Source organism: Lacerta agilis, chromosome 3 (genome assembly GCF_009819535.1).
Source record: "Lacerta agilis isolate rLacAgi1 chromosome 3, rLacAgi1.pri, whole genome shotgun sequence".
Classification (NCBI taxonomy): Eukaryota; Metazoa; Chordata; class Lepidosauria; order Squamata; family Lacertidae; genus Lacerta; species Lacerta agilis.
In genome coordinates, this window is record NC_046314.1 from 87557079 (window position 1) to 87578576 (window position 21498).

Below are 21498 nucleotides of genomic sequence, written 5' to 3' on the forward strand. Positions count from 1 at the left end.
AACTATGACATTGCTGTTGTTGTTGTTGTTGTTGTTGTTGTTGTCGTCGTCACAGTTCACAGTGGTATAGGCCAGGATTCAGAAGCCAGGGAGTTGCTGGACTACGATTCCCATCATCCCTGACCAATGGTCATGAAAAGGTAGGGCAAACTACATATCCCCCCCCCACCAGCTTTTCCCTCTGGCAAAATTACACACTCCCCGCCCCTTAATGATTGTAGCACAGCAAGACCGGAGGACTTACTGAAGGCTGTGCTTCCTGGAGAAGACCCGCAGGATGAAGTCTGATTCCTGGTTGGGTTCTGCAGTGGCTGGGACAATGACATAGGCCCCTGGTGGGAGCCGGAAATCCTGAGTCACTTCACGGTCATTTACAAAGACTGCCCTATTCAGGGGCATATTCCAGACAAAGAAGGCAGCCGGCAGTTTTCTATCAAGGTCATGGTACTGAGAAGAAAGAGAGAGAGAGAAACTTACAAAAAGTGCACACTGTTTGGTGATTATTGTTTTTTTAAGTCATGTAAAGAGTCCCATGGAGGGGAACGAGCTAATATTTGTGCCCTCTGAACTATATGAAAAGTAGGGGGGGTAGCATCCCTTTTCGAAGGTGCAAAATAGATGCGATGCTAAATGTGTCCTCAGAAACCACATCCATGTTGTTTAGAAATAATGAAAGTGCAGAGGCAACCCTGAAAACAATGGGTGCCTGAATTTGTCTAAAGGCACAGCAGAGGGATGCCTGCATGCTAATATTTTGCCCGGAACATGATAACAACAAATCCCTTTTTCCTCCCAGCACTCAGATCCTGTGAAGCTACTTCCTGTTCCATGCTCCTTAAGATCCACTTCACATGCCCTGCTCTGGGTGTGTCCACCAATAAAGTGAGGCAGGTGTCTGCCAGGGAGAGGGCCTTTTCAGTTGTGGCACCCTTCTTATGGAATACCCTTCCCGGGGTGGGGCTCTCTTGGTGCCATCTTGGTGGTCTTTTCAATGCCAAGCAGAGACTATTCTGTTCCCCCAGGCCTTTTAAATAACACAGGGTTTCTCCATTTTTCAATCTACATTCAATTTTGTGAACCTCTTTTGTTGTATTTATGTAGCATTTGATTTCACATTTCAAGTTACTAAAATCGTTTTTGCTTTTCTTGTAAGCCACTCTTCACATTATGAGGTGGCATACAAAGGCTATTAAAATCTATACTAAAATAAATTACTGGGCACACATCCTGCACATAGACTGGAAAAAGTGGGGAACCAATGATAATTCTACAGAATGCCTTTATTAGAAAAATTATACCCAGGCCACACAGAATCATCAGAGTGGACCAAATATTGATGATGCATACCCCTTGTGCATGTTGTCCTAAAACCCAAGGACGCAAGCAACCAATTTTCCTCAGAAAAATAGCCCCATTGATTTCAGTGGGGCTTACTTCTCCGCAAGTAGGCTTAGAATAGAATTACAGCTGTGGCCTCTATTTGACAACCCCATCATCCCATTAAGGCATGATGATGAAGGCAAAATTGCACTGTTAATAGGCATCTCCCATTACTAGCGACTGGATGAGAGAAGGCCGGACATGAAGACGGTCAATAACTGCATTGGCTAGGAACTCTGGAGCCTTCCTGATTTGGCCATTCCTCAAAATGGCTCTGACATTTTGCTCTCTGGCGGACTTTGCTGCCCACAAGAGCAGTTGCAGGAAGACTTTTGCTCTCTCTTTGGTTGTATTTCTCTCCTGCTAATGCAGCAATCTGTCATCTCCTAAGAGGGTGGGGTTGCCCCTTTGAATGCATCATATATTAAATGCAAGGCTTTTATGCCTCAGTCAATGCAGTGATTCATTGTATTTCCAATGTTAAAACTGCTCTTGGTTTTGTACTTCACTATATTAATCTTGGTGCTCAATACAAGTCTGGAATTTACTTCCAAGCAGACTCCAGCTCTGATCTTCAATGAGCCTGGATGTAAAAGTGTTATCTCCCAATTGGTCCAAAGCTCCAGACAAGAGAAAAACAACTTTGGCTTCGCTGCTGCATTCAAGTAGGCTCAACCAGTCTGTTGATCCTGAGCCTCTGGCGCCTTTGGGTAGAAACTAGACTGGTTTCACAGCATGACAGGCTGGGCTTTCAAACCACAGCATATCTGAGACCATACAGAGCCAAATATGTGGGTCATGAAAATCATAGAACTGTAGAGTTGGGAGCGACCATGAGAGTCATCTTGTCCAACACCTGCAATGCAGGGTTCCCCCCCCCCCCATGGTTTGGGCCACCTGGGCTTGGGCAAAAGCTTTGGCCAGAGGTAGCCAACATGTGATCCTCTGGCTATGGTTGGACTACAACTCCCAACATCCATGACCATTGGCCATGCTGGCTAGGGCTGATGGGGGAGTTTGGAATTCAAAAACATCAGGAGGACACCATGCCAGCTTCCCCTGGCGTAGGCCAGATTCACAGTTTCTCTGATGACCTGGTCCTATTGTCCTGACATTGCTAAAATCAGAGGAGGCGTCTCAGCTGATATTTTGATGCAAATGGACCCAGACCAAGGTAGCAAGGGATATACCAGCATCAGCCAAACTCTAGTCCCCATGCAGGTTAATCGTGCCACTGCTTTGTTCCCATCTGCCATGCACATCACATGGCTCAAGTGCACATCAGCATATAGCCAGTGTGTTGCCAATTCTTGGTTTTATGTCCTGGTAAAAACATTTCATAGGCAGCTCTTTCCCTGACATAACATCTACTTGAATTTGATGGCGGTGTAACAAAAATATCTGAGACAAAGGCACTTGGGAACACCATCATTTAACTGTATGCAATGGGCAAAGAGAAATGATAGCATCGATTTAGTGGCATCTGCAAATAATGCCAAAGAATGAGCTAAAAAAAAAAGTGGGCGAATTCCCCTAGGGATTTATACTTTGTGGGGCTTAAAAGGGAAATATAATAAAACCATTTCTCACTCAGCCCTGTCTACTGCTTCTGGGCATAGCTCAGGAACACACCACCATTAATGCTTAATTAAGCCATAAAAATGCATTATCTTGAAATGCATTGAGTCGCGACGGCATTAACAATCTTTTTTTTTTTAAATGCCTTAAGAAGCTTCTCTAAAATAGGTGGAAAAGAAAATGGGACACACTAGCTTTGAACGGAGTTTGGAAAGCCATGCCCAAACACTCACATGCGAACAGAAATTCAAAGTTCTGCAGAATACAAAGCATCAAGGTTTTGGGATTTTCCAATATACCCTGAACACAGGATTTCAGCAGCGGTAACTTCCCAGCAGGGACGATTAGGATCGTGGTGCAAATCCAATTCCCATGCTTGTAAGCCGGCATGGGTGCACATGAACCTCCAGCCAGGGTGGAAGGCGCAAAGAAACCAGTATGCCCAATTTATCAGGGCTGCACACTTTGTGCAGCTTGCAGGCATTTCCCACTTGCACAAAGTCAGTGCAAAGCCCATAGCACCTAATAAGAACAAAGAAGAGCCCTGCTTGTTCAAGCCAAAGACTCATCTAATCCAGCCAGTGGAAAACCAGATGCCCCTGGGAAGCTCTCAAGCAGGGCCTGAATGCAAAAGCTCTCTGCACACATATGATTCCCAGCAATGGGTGCATGTGACTCAGTGTGTGTAGAGAGAGAGGGAGACACATTTCAGTATTTTGGCACAAATACCATTTCAAATATCCAATTTTTTTCCAACTTAAAAGATTTTAAATCCAGCCCAACTGAGATTGCACTCAGATCAGAATTTCGGCTATGGTAAGCACACAGAAGTTGCATCTGTTCTTGCCTACCCTGTCTAGGGGGGAAAGAGCAGGAAGGAAGCATATGCAAGAATACACGGCCAATATGTGAACAAGCAACACGGGACTATATACGTACCTCCTGGCCCACCTAGGAAAAAAGAAAGAAGAATATGTATCAGCCAGAGAATTCCAAGTGGAATTTACAACTGAAAATTACAGTTGATTGAACCAGTCAAAAGGGCCACCAGTCATCAAAGCACTGAACTCCCTATTTTAAAACTTATCCCATATTCTAGGCACCTTGGGGAGGTAAGGTTGCTGAAGTCCAGGTTACAAATGGGTGGCTTGGTGAAACGGACAACAGCATTTCCTGCAGAACAGCCGCAGGATGAATTCACTCTGACTCCTGGTGGGGTTCAGAGGTGGTGGTGGAGACAATGTCAAAAGCCCTAGGGGAGTGGGGGGGGCAGAGATCCTGACTCACTTCAGCAGCTACACTTGCTGAAATTCCTAGACCAGCCTTTCTCCACATTGGTTCCCCAGATGTTGATGGACGACAACGCCCATCATCCCTGATTAGCTAGGCATGATGGGAGTTGTAGTCCAACAACATCTGGGGACCCAAGGTTGAGTAAGGCTGTTCTAGACATCTATTGAAGGTAGAGGAGTGGAGAACCTGTGATCCTCAAGATGTGCTTGGTCTCCAACTTCCATCAGACCCAGTCACCATGGCCAACGGCCAGGAATGATGGAACCTGTAATAGTCCAATACCTCACAGGGGAGTCTTGAAGCAGAAGAGAGCCTTGTTCAGAACTAGGATGGAGGGCATCATTTCTACATGGGATGTTGACTTGCCCAGTTCTTTTCCTTGTTTGTTTCCTACCTCTGATTCACAGCCTCCCTTGGTAGGTCAAGGTCCCTCTCTGTTCACATTAAGCAAAAGAAATCTGTACCTGCTAGGAAGAAACTTCTTATTTTCTTTTAAGGGGCTTTGGAGAAACAGCTTAGGGCAGGTGCAGGCAATGCTGTGCCCTCCAGATTTTGCTACACTACGAATCCCATCATCCCCTGACCATCAGCTTTGCTGTCCGGGGGTGATGGGAGTAGGAGTCCGATGACATCTAGAGGGCACCACACCTTGGTTGCCCCAGCTTAGGACAATTTACCCCAACAGTTCCAGCAGGAAAGCGACAAGATTCCACCAACCTTATAGACAGAGAGGCCTATGTGGAGATGAGGCATCCGATTCCGGTGATGGTTGTTGCGCTTTTGGATCAGAGACACCAACACGCTGCAGGAGTAAAAGGACGTTTTGCTCCCGTTGCCTTGCAGAACTCTCAGCAAGTACTGGGGATTCTTCCAAAATGCAGCTGGAGGTGCGAGATGCAAACATGTGAGCCTCTAGCTCAGAAAAGCAGGTGCTTAGCTCATTATGCCAGCACATTATTTTCAAAAGTAACATTCCCCTAAGGGGCACCTCACCTTTGTGCGCCTTCATCCTGCCCCCTGCTGTGCTTCCTTTGACCCATTTGCCAACCTGCATTGAGCACGTCCACTTCTTCCCCAATTCCTTACTCAGGAGATCAGGAGTCAGTTTACAGATCATCAGGCCCACAAAATGGGTTTTGAAATCTTGCAGAGACATCCTGTGAGAAAAGAAGAAATAACAAAGACACAGAGTCAAATGTCTATCCTGGCTTAGGACTGACATTGAAGCTAACGCATCTTCTGTTTTCCTTTAAGGCTTAAGGCTGCTGTCAGGTTTCCTGTCCCAAGTTTTGAATCCCTGGCATGTCCAGGTAATGCTCCTGTCTGAAATATTGGAGAGCCATTGGCCGTTCTGAGCTAGATGGCGCATGTAAGGGTTCATGGTGCTCCTCATGAGTAAAAAGGCGGTGACTCAGGGTCTGTATATTTACAGCAGTTTATTATACAGATATGTACAAGACAGAGCTCGAAATTCCATGACCATCTTAGTCACTCTCTGATCCCGGAAGTGGCGCTTTTCTGGAGCGCCTCCAGCAAAGAAACTTGGAGACCCCAAGTCTCCTCCTTTCTTCCTTCCGTTTAAGCCCCCTACGTAATTGGGGCGACAGAACTACCATCTCCCCCTCTGTCCCTGACCCGCTCGGTAGGTGTCCAGACCCAGGAGCGTCTGACAGCCCCTCCAACACTGAGCTCTCTTTCTGCCTATTGCTTCCACAAGATGTCTCTGGGGTCCACAGGCAGTGTTGGGTACTCTCAGCATCAAGTGTCCCTCCCTCCACCTCAGACTGCTCTCCGCTGCCTCTGGAAGTTCCCCTGACAGCACATGATCTGACGCAGTACCAGGCACCTTCCTTGGTTCCTAGCTCCTGTTCCATGTTCTTCAGAATAGAGGTGGGGTCTATCTGGCCCTCTGGACTCTTCACAAGCCACATCCCTTCTTCTCAAGGCCTCACCACTCACTAGCTCTGCTTTGTACCTCCCGTTTGGCCTAGCCTTTGTCCTTGAACTCCAATAGTGCCTCCTGCTTGTCTGGATGGAGAGTGGGTGTGTGAGCATGCATAGAAAGCAGCCGACTGCAAAACCCACGCTCATTGCTCCACCCACTTTTTCCTCTGGCTCCGCCCACCCTCAGCATATGACCCAGAAGGGAATGTGGCCTTTGATCTCAGAAAAGCTATTCAGTCCTGCTTTCAAATTTAAATTTCTGAGCGTAGAACGGATGCGTGTGGCCTCTGAAGTGACCCATTTCTCATCATGCGCACGGAGGTCCACAGGTTCCCGATTCTCACACTGGATTTGCCGAAGCATGTGACTGCTGACAAACACATTATAGGACGACAGCGATTGCCTTGGGTTACTTTTAGTAATTACCAATAAGCAGCAGCACTATGAGGAGGAGGAGCAGACAAGATAACCGCTAAGAATTCTTAGCAGAGGGGTGTTTGGGAGCCCAAGAAGAGGAGGAACGGCACTGTGTGTTAACACTGCCACCTAGTGGCAAAATGGTGTGACATGAGAAACTGAATCACTTGTATCCTTCAACGTGTGGCTGTGGGTGTGCACATGTCCCCATTTCGGAAAATGTGGATTTTCAGACTTCACAATGAAACCTTTTAAACAAAGCTTAATCTCACTTTTGAGGGAGTTTTAAAATTGGAATAGGTTGGAGCAACACAAGTCCAACTGCATTCTACACCAGGCAGGGTTGGAGAAGAAATTAATTTCAGTTTGCAATCCCAGGTGAAATGATCAAATTCACACTTTCCGATACATCATGTGAAGCGAAACACTGCTATCCTTCAAAACTTGCACTTAACTGAATTTTGCGACGTACTTCTGCAACCGACGTTTACAAAAATGTATACGTATCAGGAGGGAAGTGTGCATTAAAAAAATGATGATACAGTATTGGTGAAAATAACATACAAAAATGTGTTACGTTGGGGGAAATGGCATGCAAAAATGTGTACATTTTGAATAAAACAGTAGCACTGCACACACTCACACAACCTTTGTTATTATCATTTTCTCCCTCTATTTCAGTTGCACAGCCTGTGATTGTCATTGCTTATGTAGCCAAAACAACTAAGTATATCGGCAGAACTTGGGAGCTTAAGAACCCTGGTTCCCAGAAAAGAAAATGCAATGAGGACCGAGAGTGCTCAGTGTCCTGGAAATGCTGAATAACTGCTAGGATATAAAAACAGAATATCAGAGAGGGGAGAGAAATTGGAACAACCAGAATCTTGAAGAGGGAGCACTCTATGTTGCAAAATTGTGTTTTATAAAAAGCCGCTCACTAGAGGTATGCCTATTTAAAATACCACAGCAAACTGGACTCATTAGAGACAATGCCATATAGCCAGATGGAGCGTCTATGTTTGCAGGGATCAGGGCATACCTCCAACATTAAGGTGCTGGTGATAAATGATACAGGGTGGCCACCGTCATTGGAAGTCCTGCTTGTGAGCAGCAACTAACCCGCCAGTTCTGGGGGGGGGGGGAGAATGCTTCCCTTTTCAAATGCAAGTGTTTTAGCCGCAAAGGAGTGAATGTGCTGGCAGTGAACATAAGAACTTGAGAAAACGCTGCTGGATCATCCCAATGGCCATTCTAGTCCAGCATCTTCCCAGATGCCACTGGGAATCCCACAAACAGGACCCAACCCACCTGCAATTCCCAGAAACTGGTGTGAATGTGGCATGCCACCTCTTTTTCCCCTAAGTGAACAGAAATTAAGGTTTTCAAGAAGTATTTTTTGCCAGTTCTAAATACATGACAGAGAAGAAAATCTCATCAATACCCACAGTGTCTCTTTCCACTTAAAACTATGCCATATGTATATTTGACCTACTAACAGGGGAGAGGCAGGGAGGGTCATGGGCAGTCCTTTTTTTCTTAAAAAAAATGTTATGGGGTATTCTCATTTTGACTCAAGAAAATCACCATTTTATACTTCAAATCGGGGAAAATAAATACAGTAAATGGACAAAATCAGGGGTAGCATGGACATCAGGGGTAGCAACAGAACTGATGATTCACCGTGTTAGAGAATAAACTATTTTTTAAAAAATCTCCCGTTAGATTCACAAAATGTTTAGGGATGTGCGTACCCCTGCGTACCCCCCAGGAGGGGAAAAAAGAAGAAGCACTAGTCATGGGACAATTTGCTGAGCAGTCATTCTATAGGCATTTGAGAAACCCTGCACTGGGGGCAGAGGGGAGAGAAGCAAAGAGGCAATTTCATTAAAGTACCAGAATTCTCCATCGTCAACATTCTTCCGCAGCAAAATCTTCTCCTTTGGGCTGAGCTGCTCCCATTTCCCAGAGCTAAATGGACAGGAAGAAAAGAGCTTTGTTTAAAACAGGAACCCACTTGGCTTTGTTGCAGAATAGGCCAGCAGTGGGGAGAAGAAATTCTCCAACCGTTGGTCAGGGTTTGACCTCACCATCAGCCGTGGTGAGAGCACATTGCCTGGGGCGGAGGAAGGGGGGTGCAGTGTGGGCGTTCCGAACTGGGTGTCACCCTTGAGGGGGGTGACAAAATGCCTGGTGGCACTCACCGCGGGGCCTGCAGCACGCCCGAGCCACACGGCTCTCCTGGGAGTGACGCTGTGACTTGGGCGCACGCAGGCTCCACGCTGCCCCAAACGGTCCACCCGCCGCCTCCCCCCAGCTGTAGGGTGGCTGAGTGGGAGGAGGCAAACAGACTCCTCAGAGGCCCCGCGGAGCATCCTGCCCTGGCTCGCCCCACCCCGCGGGCAGCTGGCCCTGCCCCTGGGCACAGGGCACATGTGCCGCCCCAGGTGCCCGATCGGCTTGCTCTGCCACAGCACAATGCTTTCTTCTCCCCTGCGGCTTTTCAGTTTTGTTTTGCTGACGCCGCAAGCATTGACATCAACATGGACGTACCCAAGGGGGGGCAGGAGGGGGCACCTGCCCCCCCCCCCGAAGCAAATAATAATAATACCGGTAGTTAAATGGTTATTGGCAGCCTAAAAGGAAAAAAAGCTCTCCTAAAAAGCTCAACTACCGGTCTTTCTCCCCCTCCCAAAATCTAAATAACAATTGAGCTCTGCCGACCGGCAGCCGGCCACTGTGTGTGTTGCGCTGGCTGATCGTTGCAAAGGAGCTTTGGAAACAGTTCCCTTGCATGGTGAGTTGCGATGGCTGAGGATCCTAGGAAACTGAGTTTTTCAGCCATTTGGGGGCTTTCTGTTTGGGGGGGGGAGTTTTTCTGTTTTTTGAAGCTGTTTTTGTTTGCTGTTTACATAATATGGTCAGTAATCTAAAAACGAACTGAACCCCTAAAAAACGGGGCATTCCTCATCCCCCCAAAAGGTCAACAACTTTGAGCTGAACCCCCAGAAACGGGGGTAGATCACTGCTGAAAGTAGATCACAGTCTCTTGGGAGTTGGCCACCCCTGGTATAAGACATGTAACTAGAATTAAAAAAAACAATTCCAGCAAATAATTGTAATAACTACCGTAATAAAGCACTGCTATAATTATATATAATTTCCCTAAAATTTTGGTTTCATTCGCTTTTCTGTGCTGAAATGTCACAACCTGAACGACCATGGCTTGCCCCCCCCCCCGTTTTGATCCTGGATACGCCCCTGGAAATCAGCAACAATTTTGCAGCCTCTGGAATGCCCTGGACTTGACACCTTTCTTGCAGGGGAGGGGGATACAAACTGTGACCACCACCCCAAAAAATAATGATGCCAGAGAATGTGGGAAGATGTCTTATACAGAGTCAGATTCTTGGTCTATCTAGCTCAATTTACCTTACCTTACCCATCTAGCTCAATACTGCTCACAGAGAACAGCAGTGGTTCTCCAGGATTTCAGGCAAGGATCATTTCCCATCCTACCTGCAGATGCCGGAATTTGAACCTTTGACCTTCTGCATGCAAAGCGGACGCCCTACTACCAAGCTATGATGCTTCCCTTGAATATTCAGGAATATTTTGGGGGGTATGTTTTCTTATTTTGTTGTATTAACTCATTTTTAATTTTATTGAATTGAGTCTCCTGTACAAGTCTTAGAGGCAACTGTAATTAAGTGGTAAATAAATTGTTGAAATAAAATAAATAAGCTCAACTCTGTCCACTTGGCTTGCCCTTCTCAGTGTTACAGCGCCATATTCACATCTCATGCAGTTGTTGGGATCAGTATCTGCCTGCAGGTGGCGCTGTGGGTTCATCTCTATAAACCATAAACTCTCTCTCTCTCTCTCTCTCTCTCTCTCTCTCTCTCTCTGCTCAGAAACGCACCTGTCACTCCAATCTCCTTTCCATTCAACTTTCCCCCAGGGATTTCTCAGTCTCACTAAATTCTCGGGTCCGTGTTTCAAAGTCACCTGTACAGAAACAAAAAAACAGATTGCCTTAACCGGGGTTACAGCCTCCTCTCCCAGCTGCTCTGGTGACATATAAAAACATTGCCAGGTACAAATTCAAGGAGCCAATTTTGTCCTATGAGGTGCTCAGCAACCTGGTGCCTCCAAGACAGTGCTTTTCCCTCTGATATTTGGTCAGATTCACACCGATAAAAGGAACATTGCCTTGCTCAAAAAAATCCCAGCGACCGTTCCCAATGGATATGCACTGGAGACAAAATAGAACAATTGCCAGGGAGTCAAAGAGAACTCCCCTAATACTACTTTGTGGACTGGACCATGCAGGTAGTAAAGGTACCACTGCAATACAGTGCCTCCAATGCCTATTCCAGACAGGCAATTCAGGAGGGGAGCACAGCCAAGGCTATCAAAAGCTGCTGAGAGATTGAGTAATAAAAAGATGGTCATATTCCCCCTGCCCCTCTCCCGAAAGAGCTCATACAAGGCACCCAAGGGGAAACAAAATACGCTGGAGATTTCAAACTACCAATGTGGAGTGAAAAAAATCGACAACGAGCAAAAAACAACAACAACACAAAACTCAACGCTACACAACAGAGTGATTGCTAATGCACACTCATTCCTCTGGGGCGGCTTCCTTTAACAATGGTCAGGGATGATGGGTGTTACAGTTCAGCAGCACATGGGGGCCACAAGTTCTCCACCCCTGCCATAAAAAGAATATTTGTTTGTACATGGTTGATGATTAAAAGCAGGGGACTTTATCAGCATTTCCCCAACTGGGGTTAAACATGCAAGTGGCAAGAGTTAAAAGGTGCGTAGACCAGAGACAGGTCACCTTTTGCTGCATTTTATGGAAGAAAACCCTGAACTCCTAAACCTTCCCCTTTCCACAGACCTGCTTTCAGCTTCAAACCCGGCTCTGCTTAGCATGCACGTGTGAGCCTCGCTGTCAGCAGAGCCTCATGAATCAATTACAGTCTTTGATTTACACACGGGCCCAGCTATTATCCTCTATGTTTTATTCATGCCATTAAAAGGAAGCACAGCTCATGGAAAAAGAAACCATTCTGATGCGCTCATCATCTTCAATAAGGCCTGATAATATTTAAAGCAAGGGCAGAAGTGTGTGTCAAATGTACCCTACGGCCCTGCCTTTTGTCCAAGGTATTATGAGACTGTAGGACCTGCCTTCCCCAACCTGGTGCCCTCCAGATGTTGAGAGCTGGAGGCCAAATCATCTGGAGGGCTGGCTGGGGAAGGCTGATCCAAGATCAGTGGCATTCATGTTCAGACAGAGCAGCTGCACCATTCAGACTTTCTCCCCTGAACACCCTGAGCTGTCACCACTGCCATATACCTGCTACACTTGAGGACCGAGAACCACCCTCGTGGTTAGGGTGGCCCTGTGTCCTACTTTACTGTGCCCAGTTTGAAGGGCTATCAGAGGAAGCTACAAGGCTCAGGGGTTTCCAGATCCATCCAGGGTGCCATTGTTCAATTTCACCTACAACTGCAAAATGTTACGGGCAGTGCTTGTTTTCTTTAAAAAAAATGTTTAGGAGTACTCCTCATTTTCCTATTCATATTAAAATACTGCCCCTCGATGAGGCCAAACTTAGATTCACAAAATGTGTAGTGGTATGCGTACGCCAGCGTACCACCAGAAAAAAACACTGGTTACGGGCACTGCCTTGGCATGGAGGAATGGGAGAATAGTGCCGAGGCTTCAACCTGAAATAATGTTGTTGTTGTTGTTGTTGTTGTTGTTGTTGTTGTTGTTGTTGTTGATTATAAAACAATAGCTGAAACTACAAAAAAAGTGGAACTTACTTTTCGAATGCCAGTCACAGTGTAGGCATGGCCAGACACTAATCCATTCGACAGGACTGTTCTTCGCTGGAGAGAAGGGCATAAAAACATTTAGCTATGCTGTAAACTAAGGAGCGCCAACCCTGTGGGGCCCATTTGCAAATCAAATGTTTTTTCTTTATTTAGACCATTTTTATGCTACTCAGTATATGAAAACTAAAGCAACAGCAGGAGTGGTTTGCATTGGGCTTACTGTAATTCCCACTCAGTTTGCACTAAACACCTCAGCAAACTTCCTGCTTTGTCTATTTTGACGTTAGGGGGTGACTCACCTTCCATATAAAGAAAAGTATTCAGGAAAGAAAAACAACAGATTATCGAGGTGAGGCACAGAAATAGAGGTTTACAAGATGGTGCTTGCTATGGAGAGACACTTCCTTCTGTCAAAATGAAAGACTGAGGGTCAAAAGGGAAGCTGCATAATAAAGCGAAACAGCTTTAGGTGCTTCTGCAAGAAACATCCCCGAAAGCAAATATATATCATGTTACGTGGGACTGCCTAATGCTGAAAGCTTTTGGGGAGAATGTTTTAGTAGACTCATCAAAATATTTCTAGAGACCAGTAAGTGGTATTGCAGTACCTTCAGTATATAGTAAAGGAGAATGCCAATCCATCTGTTAACAGAAGTGAAACTGATGATACACCAGAATCAGAAATGCCATTCTCCACCTTCCATTGATTTGCTGCTAAGTATGGTGTGACATATGGCTTGTATGATGGAACTGATTATATGACAGAACTGACTAATTGAATTAGGTTAAGAGTAGACGGACAAAAAAAATAGTTGAAAAAGAGAGTTAGTGTATACTATATTGGAACAATAGCAATTAAGATTCGGTAGGGCCATATTCTATATTAGGGGGGATTTACCATATTTTTCCATGTATAAGACTAGGTTATTTTATTAAAATATTGTGCTAAAAACTTGGGGTCATCTTATACTAGGTTATTTTATTAAAATATTGTGCTAAATTATACACGGATAGTGGAGAGGTGGGACGGGTGATTGGTGGCTGCCGCGAGCAGGATATTGTCTGTGGCGTTTTTGCGGGTGATTGGTGGGTGCTGCAAGGTCCGCTGGCTATTGGCTGCTGCGGCAATTGGGCGGGCGATTGGTGCTTGCTTTTGGCAAGCATGCAGACGATTGGTGGCTTCGCCGACGTGCGTTTAATTGGCTGTTGCGTTCCTGTAGGTGAGCAATTTTTGGCACACACCCACCCACCCAAAAAAGCCCAACAAGTCTGGGCAATCTCCCACCATTTTCTCTATTTGGAGTCCCAAAAAAGAGTCTTATACATGGGTGCGTCTTACACATGGAAAAGTATGGTAGTAATGTGTATAGGAGGGAATTCTCTCTGGGAAAGGGCCAAATCTGTTTCCCATTTTGATATCAGCAAAATGAAACCCAACGTAGTCAATAGTACATTGATTTTGGCCGAGGACAGATGGGTTAGTATCCATGCTTGGCATAGAAGTTCACTGGGTAATCTCTAGGTTGGATTAATATAATGTGTTATACATGCGGCTGCCTTTGAAGATACTTCAGAAACTGCAGCTGGTGAAAAAATCAGCAGCTCACTTGCTGACTGGGGCAAGGTGGTCTGAACATTTAATACCGATCTTGGTGTAACTCTATTGACCACTACATAGTTTCTGGGCCCAATTCAGAGTGATGGTTTTGATCTATAAAGCCTTATGTGGCTCCAGCCACCTCTCCCCACATAAACTGACCTGGACGCTGAATCCCTTATCTGCCACTCTCCTGGATGGCTGTGTCTGGCAACCCATCAGAGATCTGCTGTAGTTTGCTCTTGTCATGATATCCCAGAGGTCAGGCGGAGCTTCAGACAGCTTGATCGTCATAGTAACTCCACCTGTGAAGTCCACCAGAGCTTCTGACACTTGCCCAATCTGCAGATCTTCATAAGAGCCACACAGCCTGACAAGAAAAATATGCCAAGCATTTTAGATATATGACACTCTATTGATTATCGCAATAGGGCAGAGATGGGGAACCTTAGACCCAGGGGCCAAGTGTGGCCCTCCATGCCCCCTATGCAGCCCTCCTTGAGTGTTTTTGCCTGGATGGAATGCATTCTTGAACTCTGATCATGCTTCCTGCTGATGGGTGGGTGTGGAAACTAGCCTACCGTACAAAGGTAAAATTCACATTAGTTGTTCCGCCCACTTTTCATGCTGGCTCCACCCACCTTTATGCCTGTGGCCCTTGGGAGGTTGCCCAGAAGGGAATGCAGTCCTTGAGTTCACACACACACACACACACACACACATATACAGTGGACGCTCAGGTTGCGAACGCAATCCGTGCGGGAGGTGTGTTCACAACCCACAGTGTTCGCAACCTGCGCCGCTGCGTCTGCGCACGCGCATGATTCAATTCAGTGCTTCTGCACATGCGCAAAGTGTGATTTAGCGCTTCTGCACATGCCTGAGCACCGAAACCCGGAAGTAACCCATTCTGGTACTTCCTAGTTCAGCGCAGAGCGCAACCCGAAAAAACATAACACACAGCAGCCGCAACATGAGGTATGACTGTATATGTGTGTATACACACACACACACACACACACACACATATTTACACACACATACATACGTATATATGTATGGACCCCATTTTATAGCGAGATTCAATGTGGAATGCAGGAAGGCCCACTTACTTGGCATAAGCCTTTTCCAGAAGAGCTCCCCAGTACAGGTTCTTATAAACGGAAGTGAGAAAAACAAGCTGTCCAGCTTCGTTTACTGGCAGTCGGTCATCGACCACCACATCAACCCATTCGCCAAAATGCCAGAACTGGGAAAGAAAAGAGGGCATGAATCTTCTTCAGCGGGTGATCACATTTCTAAGAAGCCATTCTTAAAGAGAGGACTGAAACCATGACTCAGCTATAGCCCTGACATGCCTTCACGCTGAGTCATCATCGGCCCATCAGATGGTGCTTTAGGAAAGCATGAGGAGATTTTTTCCCCCACTTACTGCTTCAGCGTGATAGATGGATGACTGAGAGAAGCAGACCAGAGACAAAAAGAGCAAAACAAGAGCAGAAGAGCTCGGATCATACAAGCCCCAGCTGCGCCATCAGGGCGTGGGCTTCGAAACGCGGAAAGGGCGTTGGCTTCAAACAGGAGCACTGAACTTCATTGAATGGCCACAAATGGATAGCTCAAATTCAGACACAAGGCGCTGCATCTCACAAAGGTGGTTTTGCGTATGAATGTTCAGAATATCTATGAATGTCATTGCACAACCCAAATCGGACAGCATGGGTTGGATCCCACTTGAAAACAGCGAAACCTGAAAGCACCTTAGGAGATCTTTGCCATATCAACTTTGCAGAGGGTGATGCTGCATACCTTGAAATGGAATATCCCAGCATACTTCTTCCTCTCAAAGCTTTGGTTCGTGGGCACGACCCGAGACAAGATATCTGGGTGAAATGATAACGCTTCCACGGCAGCCAGAAACCAGCAGTCCTCTATTCAAAACATGACAACATAAAATAACTGCACGTAAACAGCATTGTTAATATTATTATTAGCATTTATCCATCTTTTTTAACTTCATAAGGAGTGACCCAAAGCAACTTACAAAGCTATATGCAAACATTAAAAGCAAGTATAAAACCAGAATAAAATACAAACCTATTTCAGAGAACTTAAGCAATGTAAATTTGCATATTTATTAACTATATTGTTAGCATGTACTATAACTGGATAATTTAGAACAGGCTTGTTTGGGTGCCTCCCTTATTATGCAGACCTGATTTCACATTCAAGGCTGAATTTGCCACTTCTTTATTGCACTTAAAATTAGATTAGGGAGCAAACCTTCCATGAAACAGAGCACTTTGGAATTATGTGCCAGCACCTAAAATTTTATTCTGCCGCTGCACAATTTCCATCCATGCAAATATCCGTGTTGAAATGTTTGGCCTGGAACCCAACAGGGCATGAGTGAGGGGTTTTTCTTTAAATTCACTTCACTCCAGCATGCATAAAATATAAACAAAAGCAACAAATGTAGAAATTGTATTGTTAGATTAGCTCTGCTGGTTCTGTCTAGCTGCTTATGGATTGAGGTCTGATGTTCAATCTGGTGTCTCAGGTAGGAGGGCTGGGGAGGGGTCTGCCTGAGAACAGGCAATGTTGTGCAAAATACAGCAGAAAACCCAAGGAGTAATCCAGTGCATATTTGTTTGGAAGCAGATCTTCCTGTGTTCAATGGGGTTTACTCCCTAGTAAGTGGGTTTAGGATTCCAGGAGATACTCGTGCACCAAAGTGACACACAGACAAAGGCCCTTACCTATCACTCCTTGGCACAGAGCAAGCCTTTTTTTGTTCGAAGTGTAAAACACTGGGGTCCTATGCAGTTCCTGAAAGGTTAAAAGAAAACAGCCGTCTTAAAAGGAAATGCCAAGCCAGAAGGTTTCATACATCCATGTCATACCCCTCAACCTTCCCAATTTGAGCTGGTTGTCCCAGAATTACAGAAGCCATCCCGGCTTCTGATTGGATGCCAGAATGTCCCATATTTTTTGTCCAGTGCCCTTGCATGAGTCAGTTACCTTCCATGAGAGCTTGGGACCAAAAACCGAGCATCCCAATCTTGATCAGCAGGATGTTGGACGGTATGCCATTCAATGGAAAACAAGGCCTGTAAAAACCACTGTGAGAATAACACCCTATGGCCTAATGGCAGTTTTGTACAAAGTGCTCCCTTGGTGTGCAAAGTAGGGATGTCAGAGAATACCAACAGAAACGGGAGCAGAAATTGCTACTGTTTGCTTATCCATCCCTGTGTGTCTTAGGTGTTGTCAAATGCAGCCTGATTCACGCTTTCTATGCACAAGGCATGTGTTCTACCCATGAGCCACAGGCCACCCATCAATCCCTCTGAGAATGTGGCGTGCAGCTCTCCAAACCAACCCTTTACGTAAATTTTCATCACTTACCAGTGGTCTTTTCCACAGCAACCTTGGAGGTAGTTTCTGGAGCAAGGTCCCTTTCCAATGGACCTAATATCGGCTGGGAAGAACTCATCCTCAAACAGGCACCCTTCTTCAAGCATTCCTCCAGCAAAGTGTTGGTAATTCTGCTGGCTAAGACTGCTGGGCTTCTGAGCGGCTCCTCTTCGCACGGAGGCCACAGACGACCCTTCTTCTTCCTCCATGGGTGCAGGAAAGGCAAAAGAGGCATGGCAGAGGTGGACAAGGGAACCTGACAGGATTTGTCCCTACAGAGACGGGATATTTCGTTCTAGCTTACTTCTGAGGAGGAAAGTCTTCCTCAATGCAACGTGCACCTATGGGAAACAATGTAAAAGGTCAGCAATGTGAATCAAAAGAGTACAGGATAGAGCATTAATGACTAAACTAAGTTATTTTTCGATTATACGTCTTATAAAGCTAGCTGGATTTGCAGAAAGATGAACTTATTTCATAAGTATACACGAACCAGTGAGTGGTTTGGCAGTGTAAGCGATCCTCACAGAACTAATCGTAAGAATCCATTAAAAATAAGAACAGCTAAAAACATTGCTGGGGTCGGGAAGCAACCATTAGAAAACAATTTAAACACTGATAGAATTAACACACTCTCTCTCATCTGCTTAAAAAAATACAGATAATTACAATAAAAATAGCACAGCACCAGCCCTTTCATTTAAAACCAGTCAGTTCTCCAAAGCCTGTTGGTATAAGACATTCTTCACCTGCCAGCAGAACACAGCAAGGAGGGAACCAGTCTCTCTCTCTAGGGAGGGAGTTTCAAATTGTGGGAGCTGCCACCGAGAGGGCCCTCTCCCATGTCCCCACCTGTGAGGGTGGCGGGTCTGAGAGAAGGGGCCCCATGAAGATCTCCAAACCCAGGCAAACATATAAAAAATTCCTTCCAGTAGCACCTTAGAGACCACCTAAGTTTGTTATTGGTATGAGTTTTTCGTGTGCATGCACACTTCTTCAGAATCTGAATAACAAACTTAGTTGGTCTCTAAGGTGCTACTGGAAGGATTTTTTTATTATTATTTTGTTTCGACTATGGCAGACCAACACGGCTACCTACCTGTAACTAAACCCAGGCAGTTTCACATGAGTGAATATGGGTTTTCAGGTCGTTTGTACCTAAGCCATCGCTTTATAGGTTATAAACAACACTTTGGCTTGTGCCCGGAAACTAGCTAGCGGAGCTGTTGTAACAAGCTCGCTCTAACCAGCCCCGGTCAACAATCTGACTGCTGCTCTTTGAGCCAGTGGAAGTTTCTGAGCACTTTTCAAAAGCGGTTCCACGTAGAGTACGTTGCAGTAATCCACATGGGATGTAACTGTGTCATTGTGGAGAAATCAGACACCTCATGGGAAAGGAAATATAAGAGGAGGCTGCTGGAACAGGCCAACGGCCCATCTGGTCCAGCATTCTGTTCTCATAGTGGCCAACCAGATGCCTATGGGAAACCTCCAAGTAGGACCTGAACACAAGAGATCCCCCGCCCTGCCTTTGGCTTCTAGCAACTGGTATTCAGAAGCATTACTGCCTCTGACCGTGGAGGCAGAGCAGAGCCATCATGGCCTGAACTGCAAACTATCTCTTTCCAACCATCACAACCTAGGTATGAAATTTTAAAAAAGCAAGAGGTGTATTTACAGCATAGTAGTTAAGAGTGTTGCACTAGATAGGTAAAGAAAATGTGTTTTATATGCATTGTATATGCGATATAACACTGTGACACCAGATGGCGCTGTGGAGTCCCATCTTTCGCAACCGGATTTCCCTGTACGAGTTTACAGCGCATTTAACCGAAACGCTTCTTTGATGTGTCTAGATCCAGCCTAGGACTTGGGAGGAGGCCCTCAGTTCAAGCTCTTACTCAGCCCACAGAGTGATCTTCAGCCAGTCACCATCGCCTACCCCGCTGGGTTGTCGTAAGGATAAATTACCCGCCCCTGCCCCTGCCAAGGAAATAAGTTGCCTCCAAATGTTGAATATTATACAATAAGGATATCCTGAGGAAAATTCTAGGCTGTACAAGGAGTACTTTTAAACTGCTGGCTGGCAGCTGCTGCTGAGATCACGTTTGGTTAAATCATAGGTATTACTAGTCCAGTTTCCAACCCAACCCACAATTATATTGCAGGGAGCGGAACAAGCTAACAGACCTATACTGGCAGGAGCCTATAGAGGTCAGTTTGGAGAGGGAGTGTGGCTGTTACTGAGTAAAGGGCATCTGTACAACGAGCAAAAGCTGGCACACAACTCAAGAGCATCCCCACAAAAATTACAGTTCTTTAGATCATAAATAAATAGAATGTGTCTGCTAATCCTTAAAAATATTCAACTTTTCCATAAAATATAGCCAAGAAGTTGAATATTTTAAGAAAAAGCAAAGTAAAGAAGACTGGTTATTTATTAAGCATGTGTTCTACTTTAGCTGCTGGATGTTTTAATACTCAGTTCCAAACTCCCCACCGGCGCCCCCACACTCTTGACTATGTTACAGGTGGGTAGCCGTGTTGGTCTGCCATAGTTGAAACAAAATAGGAAATTCTTTCCAGTAGCACCTTAGAGACCAACTGAGTTTGTTCTTGGTATGAGCTTTCGTGTGCATGCACACTTCTTCAGATACTTCTTCAGGTATTCTTCAGGTATCTGAAGAAGTGTGCATGCACACGAAAGCTCATACAAAGAACAACTCAGTTGGTCTCTAAGGTGCTACTGGAAAGAATTTCCTATTTTGTTTCGACTCTTGACTATGTTAGTTCCAAGTATCAGTTCCTGGGATAGCTCACCTGCTAGAGCACGAGACTCATAATCTCAGGGTGGTGGGTTTGAGCCCCATGTTGAGCAAAAAGATTCCTGCATTGCAGGGGGTTGGACTAGAAAACCCTCAACTCTATGATTCTATGAATCCTGTTGTAACCTCAAGGATTTTAATTGTTGTAACCCAGCCTGGGGCCACATAGTGAAGGGTAGGTAAGAAATCTACATTATTATTATTGTTATTATTTTTTCCCTCCCCAAATGCATTATAAATAGATTTTGCATTACTAGCAGCAGCTGTACGTGTAGGGTCATGTATGTTCCATTTCATTTTTGACCTGAAGAGTCTGGCTTTTGCCAGAAATTATCAAGACCTAAACCATTTTTTTTAAATGGATGTTTCTAATAAATTTATGGGTGAGTATCTCATTTTACAGCACTTGGAAGGAACCCAGCCCTCATTAAAAAGAAGTGCTTCTTGTTTGGACTTGATCATAATCATCACAGTGTGTGCCTTTGTGCATCTGTAAACTGTCACATACTTTTTTTTAAATTTCTTTATTGTTTTTGCATCTTTAAAACAGAACAAAAGAAAAACATAACAAAAGTACACTATTGTCATTCTATATGGTTTACAAAGTAGCATAACCTCCGCCGAGTTTTTTTGACTTCCCTCCATCACTACATTAGTTTTACAAGATACATCATTCGTCCGCTTTTTCTTAATTTTACCTGATTATTTAGAGGAAAAATTTAGAGGAAATACTTTGACGGATATAATCAGGTAAAAAACTGTCACATACTTGATAGTTATTGTGCACTGTAATTAGGTACAGAGGTACCTTAGAGACCAACCAAGTTTGTTATTGGTATGAGCTTTTCGTGTGCATGCACACGAAAGCTCATACCAATAACAAACTTGGTTGGTCTCTAAGGTGCTACTGGAAGGATTTTTTAAATTTTGTTTCTCGACTATGGCAGACCAACTCGGCTACCTACCTGTAACTAGGCACAGAGGGTTATGACTAATAGTAAATATCACCCTTTTTATACTTAGGATGTACAGTGGTACCTCGCAAGACGAATGCCTCGTGCACGAAAAACTCGCTAGACGAAAGGGTTTTGTGATTTTTAGGTGACTCGCAAGACGAATTTTTCTATGGTCATGCTTCGCAAGATGAAAATTTCAATGCATTCCTATGGGAATTAAATTTCAATGCATTCCTATGGG

General features: G+C 45.1%; 1 protein-coding gene across 1 annotated transcript in view; it reads right to left on the reverse strand.

The window, feature by feature from the left end:
- LOC117044156 (calpain-14-like) overlaps positions 1-17637 on the reverse strand; it is a 34661-nt gene extending 17024 nt beyond the window's left edge. The window contains 14 exon segments of the mRNA XM_033144637.1: positions 245-447; positions 3898-3909; positions 4969-5132; positions 5245-5408; positions 8506-8580; positions 10532-10617; positions 12451-12516; positions 13226-13229; positions 14262-14429; positions 15172-15308; positions 15869-15990; positions 16819-16888; positions 17468-17520; positions 17523-17637. Of these exon segments, the coding sequence (XP_033000528.1) occupies positions 245-447; positions 3898-3909; positions 4969-5132; positions 5245-5408; positions 8506-8580; positions 10532-10617; positions 12451-12516; positions 13226-13229; positions 14262-14429; positions 15172-15308; positions 15869-15990; positions 16819-16888; positions 17468-17520; positions 17523-17583 (1385 nt within the window). The 5' untranslated portion in view covers positions 17584-17637.
- Between the last annotated feature and the right edge of the window lie 3861 nt (positions 17638-21498).